The sequence below is a fragment of the Epargyreus clarus genome, unplaced genomic scaffold (assembly GCF_041222505.1).
Source record: "Epargyreus clarus isolate Ecla_fem2 unplaced genomic scaffold, WU_Ecla_fem_2.2 ptg000002l, whole genome shotgun sequence".
NCBI lineage: Eukaryota > Metazoa > Arthropoda > Insecta > Lepidoptera > Hesperiidae > Epargyreus > Epargyreus clarus.
Window position 1 is genome coordinate 4,786,866 of NW_027332210.1, and position 7,767 is coordinate 4,794,632.

Sequence of the window (7,767 nt, forward strand, 5' to 3'; positions counted from 1 at the left end):
TTACAAATCTATTTCTCCCTCTTCCTATTAATAAAAATAAAAAGTCAATTAACAATTTAAGATTTTATTAACAAAAACACAATCAATACTATGTTTTGCAAAAGCGAAACTTAAATCCTACAAAATATTACTTAAAAATATTGTCTAAACTAAAGTGAAAATACTCGGTAATTTAGATAAATTTTGATTTTAGCGAGAAAATAATAAAGAATAATCCAATAGTTATATAAAAAAATACAAAAATTAAGCTGCCAATTACAAATATCATTATATATTGAAAATAAATGCTGAAAAATCCTTATGGAATCAGCAGTGGAATCAACCCTTAGAAAGAATTACCTTATCAAGTGTGGTTCAAGTAGAATTCTCAATAATATTTGTATAACAATATTGTCTAAGTGTTAAGGTGTAAAGAAGATTGTTTCTTTCGAGCACAAAAACATCTCTGTCCTCAAAAACTCCTACGTAGTAATGGACTTCATAATTGAGGCTGTTAGAACCAGAGTAGCCTAACTACAAAAAACATGATTTACAATATGGAGAAAAGTAAGTGCAACATTTTTAAATTACGAAAATACAGATAGGTCAAGTCATTAAAATGCAGTTAGGCCACTCTGGTTCTAGCAGCAATTCTGTTTCGTATGACATACCTTGGAAATAACCTCAAATTACAGAAATCTATATAAGGTATAGTCCGCGCCAAACTTCTAGTCCGCTCTGAAGTTTTTGCGCGCAGGTGGAGTCAGCTAGTCAATGCGATCAAACACAACTACAAACATATATTCCGTAGCAACGTAAGGGCACTAACGCAGCTATGTACCCGTGGGCGAGAACAGGCAGCAGACGTCTAATATCTACAATTTGTTGTTGCGACGCGACTCGTTTCTATATTTAGAGCGGACTAGAAGTTTGGCACGGAATCTACATTACCCGCTTACTACTTTCATACATTTTAATACAGCCCTTCCACCAAGTTTAGACAATACAATACGCTTGTAAGAAAGTTGTGAGACTAATATAGGTAAATTATAGGTACAATATAATTGAATTAAATTAGAGATCAAGCAATAATTACAGTATAATTCACTATAATCTAAGTTAATTAATAACAATTAATTGAACAAGCTTAATTGTGAATTACCAATGACTAAATGACAATAGCCAAATATAGAATTACAATTTTGGAATGTAAATCGCCTCTTATCAGATTAACATGAGAAAATTCTGAATTATTTCAAGTATAGTGGGTTCTTCATATGTATTTTCTTTCAGTTACCTACGTATGAATAATGATTTGGTCTTAAAATAGTAGTCCAGTTTTTAGTTAAGACACATTTTAAGGACTCCTAATTGTGTCAACAAACATACATATTATTCTCGTACTAATCATTTACTTTATTTAACAGGTTTTTTCTCTTAGATTAACGTAATATCTTGGCATATAACATATACAGTACTTGGCATATACAGTAAGACATTAATTTTACATCGAAACAAAATACAATCCAATTTGATTTAAAATTGACGTATAAACCGGTATTACTTGCGCCGTATACCACATTGTTTTTATATGCACGAGTTTTGCATAAGTAAAAGCTATGCCGACTGAATTTAGCCTGTATTTTTATGACTGACTGTCAATGTATACATGTAGGTATATGATCTTTGGTGTAGTCAAGAAACATGGTCATAATCTATGAAATTACATAGAAGATGTAAATAGTCACAGACAAACATAACTAGAACTGCTGCAGCATTAATATAAGTGAATAACTTTAGATAAAAACATTTTCTGGACGTTAGTGGCTCTTACTGTTAATAATTATCACTTATTAAATCAGAAATTTATTATTAAAAGCTATACGTAAGAACTAGACACAATATTTTTTATTGATGGTTTAAATAAAAGGTTGAATATGCATAGCATTCATAAAAAGAACATTGGACTTATAATTATTTACATGCATTTTTTAAATGACTTAACATTTGAATTACTAATTAATTAAATATTGCTTTGTCGTATATAATACTGTGTAAAATATGAAAAACGTATAACTTTTCTCATACTACAACCCATATTTATATCTGCACTGTGCAAATCCACATTTGGCTTTTAAACATCTTAATATATTATATTAAGATTAAGATATATTTATACGAAAATCGTTTTAAATTTAATTGAACTTAAGAACATGAAGATATTATCAATATGCCAATAGTAACAATATATTGGAAAGATAAGTTTCATTTATTTTCACGCACGTGCGAAGTTTAACTTCTTTAGCGTAATTAATAATTTTATATGCAAAGAAGTTTTAATTGAGCAAACGACCAATAAACGAAAGCAAATATTACAAATTATGTCGCCAATGTAACACATAAATATGTGTAACATCGACGCGCGGAACTACGACCCTCTCGAAAATACATTCTGATCTGTTTTCCCAAAAGCGCCAAAAGAAGTATAACTTCGAAGATACAAAGAATAAATTGTATATATTCTAATAAATTAGAACATTAATCAATGTCATAAGAAATTATTTAATGTAATGTATTACCTACAAAAGAAAAATAAAAATGTATAAACTTATTGATTCAGATAAGTAAGCACAATTGAAAAATTTTTAAGTTATCAAATTGATAAGATACATGTTAAATATTTTAAAAACAAAATGCGCTCTGTTGTCAACAAGCCTTTATAATAATTCAAATATGAATAAAGTCAGAACATGCAACAATAACATATCATAAGGAGATTTGTATACTCTTCTTGCATACAAGACATGACATTGACTTTACATATTTTGGTCTAAGATCCCAATGTAGGTCGACCTTCATCCAGCTCGCTAAAGGATGAAACTTTTTATATACTAAATTAAATATGTCAAAAAATATATTTCAAATGGGTTGACCAAAAATTTTCAGACTAGAGTATGACTTAAAAAATCCTTGGGTACCCAAGATTGTGACAGGAAAAATAGTCAACGTAACGTTTGCATATTCTATAGGCTTCATACTTTCAATTGGTATATAATTTGTGTATTAACAAAAAAATATATATTCTGGACTGAATTTTTTTAGTTTGTAATATAGTTTGGACATATTTAATTCGATATAAAAAACGTTTCATCCATTAACCAGCTCTAACAGAAGGTCGTCCTATACTGGGATCCTCTACTAACTTCAATTCTTACTTTAACTTAGATTAGACACACATGTGATGCTTTACTAAGTGGTAACTAGTGGTACGAAATGGTAAAATATCTATATGTATTATGTATATATACAATGAAAAATCTAGCATCCGCAACATTTAAAACATCTACCGACTTAAAAACAAGGCACAAAAATATTTGAACTATTAAGTTTCAATAGCAATTTTTATGTTAAATGTGTGAGGATAATTAATTGGTAGAATAATAAAAACTTGTAAAAGAACACTAACTTGTAACAGGAATATAAGAAGATAACATTATACCAGAGTTGCCACCCATTTCGATTCATCCAGGACAGTCCCGACTCTGATGTTATCGGCCATTCTTTCTGTCAACTAAATTGGACTGAAATCTCATAGACCTCTTGGGACCAGTCTCCTGATTTTCTTCCCAAAATTATCTCAACCCTGACTAACATAGTCACTAATGTTGAATATACATAGTATTAGTTAATATTGAAGCTTTTAGTGGAGATAGTACATCCATTGATCTATTAAATATCCTCACACAATTGAATTCCAATTCTATACATAGGAATCAAATTCCATATACTCATGGTCGTTAAACTAACAATTTTTAAGAACTACATAATATACATTGTACATACAAAGACTACAAAGAAAGACTATATCGTTCAACAGTTCTATATTGCTCATATTATAATTTTTTCAGAACAGAAGGATACCCTGTGGGCTTAATCTAAGAACAGAAATATATATTTGAGATATATAGGAAAGAGGAGAAGCAAATATACTTCAGTCAAATACTTAAATGAAGTGATAATTTCCTATAATAGACAAGCAATGTTGTTTTTTATTGAAATAGTGGTTGTACCTAATTAATCACAGATGCATTGCAACTTCAGAGGACTGGAATAGTCTCCTCACATATTTGAATCGGCATCTACATTATTTCATCAAAATGCAAGATCTGAATGAACATGCAAGATCTGATCTATGCTTTAAATAGTAGTGATTCTACCACCTTTTCAGCAGGCACAATCGCAGCATAGAGTTTGGTCACAGGGGAAATTTGGTTAAATTAGACCACTTTTTTCTAACGCGTTAAAATGTATATTATAGTATTTATTGTAAAGTCCGTCATATCGTCTCCGCTACCCCCAAGGCAGAGAGGAATCCATGCAGGATTTCAGCACGAATAACTGACCAAGTGTGAATCGGACTCGACGGAGGAGGACCCCCTGGGACCGCATCTGCTTTTCAGGAGTATTATAATGGGTATAAACATCAATATCTAATTAGAGGTGTAGTCTTTCTAGCTACATTTTGGTTTATATAATTTTTTTTTTACTATAGCAGTATTGCTGATACTCCTTATTGAACAAATACATTATTTTTAAGAATCAATATGGCAGTGGAAATTGGTCAATGTATGCATTTTACATAAATATTATATACAGCCTATCCGAAGGTCACATCTTATTGTAGCTATGGTGATGTAGATAGCAACATGGCCATTGATTTATGTGAATCAATACACTTGAAGACAGTTGGTAATATAAATATGAATGAAAGCTAATTTATGTAGAAGGAAATTCATGGGGAGGGGGCAATTATCTAGAGAAAATACACATTTTCATGACAAAATCAAATCATATTGTACTATACAGTGTGTACGAAGGTGTGTAGGAAGCGACAATATCAGATAGTGATATAATATAGAGGGTATAATTTTTTTCCAAAATGAACTCATTCAATTCTCGGATAAGGAAAAAGATATTAAAAAAGTAATGATGCAGTTTTAGTTCTTATCAAAATCGACCTCGTAATTCCTTTCAGCACTTTTCGCTAATCCTTATAGTTTCGGATATGGCCCTGAAGGCCCGTTTGAAAAATTCACCCTGTATATGTGGCCCAACTCCTACCAATGGATGAACATATACTTTAAGGAAATAATTTTACTATGTTGATTGCAATATTGCCATGGAATCCTGGTGACAAACATATTACATTCATTTCTTGCCATATTAGTATATCACTTCCTTGATACTAACATTAATATATTACATTTTATATAGAAACATTTGAAAGTTTATGTGATGCTGTGTGCATAATGCACTACATTTTAATAAGATACACAGTGCCTTTGCACTAAATTTTAGATATAGCTCTCTTTTATGTTGTATTTTTGTGTGCATAAAAAAAAAAAAAAGTAAAATAAGAAATTAAAATTAGACAATTTTTAAACTGTAAAATCATCAACAATAACTGTTTTTAAATGGAACCATCTCGTTAAAATTTTGTTACCTCTTAAGAATTAAGTTAATACCCTCTATTTTAATGCAATATTTAGATACTCGCTAACAATTCGTCGAGTAACTCGCCTTACAATAATGAGATCCAACCGAGCACAAGTATAGAAGCATAATAGTTTGATTTGTGCTAAAATACCTATTTCCTGTGGAGAACAGACTAGTACTGTAGTGTACTGGTACACAGTAGTGTTCAGTGCTGCTGTGTTCTGGTTTGAAGGTTGTGGTAACGGAGACATTATTTTCCGAGGCGTTCCAGCTTAGTCCTCAAGGGTACCAGTGTATCTGTGGACAACCTCGGATGGGAATCTAAACCTATCTGGGGTTGATTACAGATATTTATGGGCAGCAGTATCCACTTACAATGGTAAGGTGGACTGCATGCTTGTCTGCTACTCCTATATTATAAAAAAAAAACCTGAGTATATTATTGACTCCTCTCCCTCTGAGAGGAGACCGGTGCTCAACAACAGGGCGGTAATGGGTTAATAGCCACATTATTTACATACTCATATTTGCATCTACACAAGTAGCAAGTATGTAAACATTGCATTATGAATGAGTCATTCTTGAAACTGTATATAATAGTTTAGGCACCCTGTGGTCAAATCAAGAGACATTATCCATTTTAGTCAGTTGTACATATTTAAACCCTGTATTGGCATATAATAAAGTATTAAGGAGAAACCTGTGCCAGGTGGGCTTTAAAAATGGTCAGAGACATTGAGAATTGAATTGTTAAATACAATAACTTCCTGCACACAACAGCTCCTGTCATAGTTATTAGAACTACAAACTAATGAGACAGGTAAATATACTTTGTGAATGTCAACATAAGAGTAGGTTTCTAGAAGAAATGTACATAAATATATATTTAGTTTAAACTTTTTAGCTGTAGATGTATCTATTCCAGTAAATAAAACTGTTGGTATGTTATTTTTTTCACAAATTGAAACATAAATAATGAAAACAATATATTTATGAGAGGATAGGCCCTAAATATGGTGCTTGATCACAATAAAAACAATCTGGCACACTTGTCTCTTGTAATTCAACTAGATTTGTGCTTATATTATTGACTACATTATAATAACTGCATCTTCTAGGACCAATACCTTCTATTAATGTGTCGTATGGTGGAGACAGGATGTCGAAAAAAGCAGCAGGCATGCTCAGAGCTTCAATTTCATGATAATTAGATACAGTTGGTGTGAGCACGCAAGTTTCAGAATTAGCTTTACATATGTGATCCTGTGAAATCTTCGCGAAAAATCGCCTATTCATATGTTTACCTTGCGTCAATCGAGCCGCTTCGATTTTCGCACGAGACGTCGAATCTGCAGAAGTCATCTCCTCCTTCAAATGGTGCTCCGTAAAGCTCCGAATACGTACCGCTCCCGAAATCACCTTTAATAGTCCGTGCATATGCGGATGGTCGTGCAGAGGCATTTTAAAACCCGGTTTCAACACAAAAATACTCATGTTTACTTGTCTGTTTTGAAACACTTCAATGTAAGTGCACGGCGCCTTGAATGGCCTCCTCCAAGTCGCGGGATCGTTCAAGGTATTGTCGAACCCTAGGTCATCCGCTTTCAATAAATTCATCATAGTTCTCAACTTCTGTAAATTTGTTGTGAAATCACTTTTGAATTTGTCATCGAAAGTGCGTAACGCTTGCCGGTATGTTGAAACAATTGGAGGTACGTTGAGGATTTCCATGGTTTGCTTCGCGTCATCTTTAATATCCATATGAAAATTGACTGCACTGATACACAAAATTTTTTTTCTAATAAGAAATGTAGAAAATACTCGGCACGATAACAAAGCGCAACTGTCGAGAAACGTCATTTTGCGATCGAATGATGATATAGTGTTGCCAAATTGAACATTAAAGGCAGTTGATTTATGAAAATACAGTATAATAAATACATTTAAGTTATATTTTATAAATAAAATACTCCTTGGATTGTTGATTACCATATTCATGAAATATAACATAATCATAACATAATCCATTACGTCGTAAATAATTTTAATATTATTTTTTCCGCTAGAATCATACACAAATGATCGATATGGCATAATTAATTAATAAAGTTAGGGAATTACAAATATCTTGTTATATACAAATAAATTATTGAAGATGTTTTTTTCATATTAAAATTATTTAAAAATTGGCATTATAACAAGCTTTATTGATTTAAAATGAAGTCGAAAAGTACATAGATATGTGTTTAGGTGCCTACCCATTTCTATTTAGTTATTTAAATTGAATTATCT

At 31.6% G+C, this 7,767-nt stretch overlaps 1 protein-coding gene across 1 annotated transcript; it reads right to left on the reverse strand.

The window, feature by feature from the left end:
* Positions 1 to 3,848: 3,848 nt before the first annotated feature.
* LOC140746426 (2-aminoethanethiol dioxygenase) lies at positions 3,849 to 7,335 on the reverse strand. The gene has a single exon (XM_073078569.1). The coding sequence runs from the start codon at positions 7,333 to 7,335 to the stop codon at positions 6,466 to 6,468; it is 870 nt and encodes a 289-aa protein (XP_072934670.1). The 3' UTR covers positions 3,849 to 6,465.
* Between the last annotated feature and the right edge of the window lie 432 nt (positions 7,336 to 7,767).

Coding starts and splice junctions, on each gene's coding strand:
- LOC140746426 (XM_073078569.1), bottom strand. CDS start 7,335: ATGACGTTTCTCGACAGTTGCGCTTTGTTATCGTGCCGAGTATTTTCT.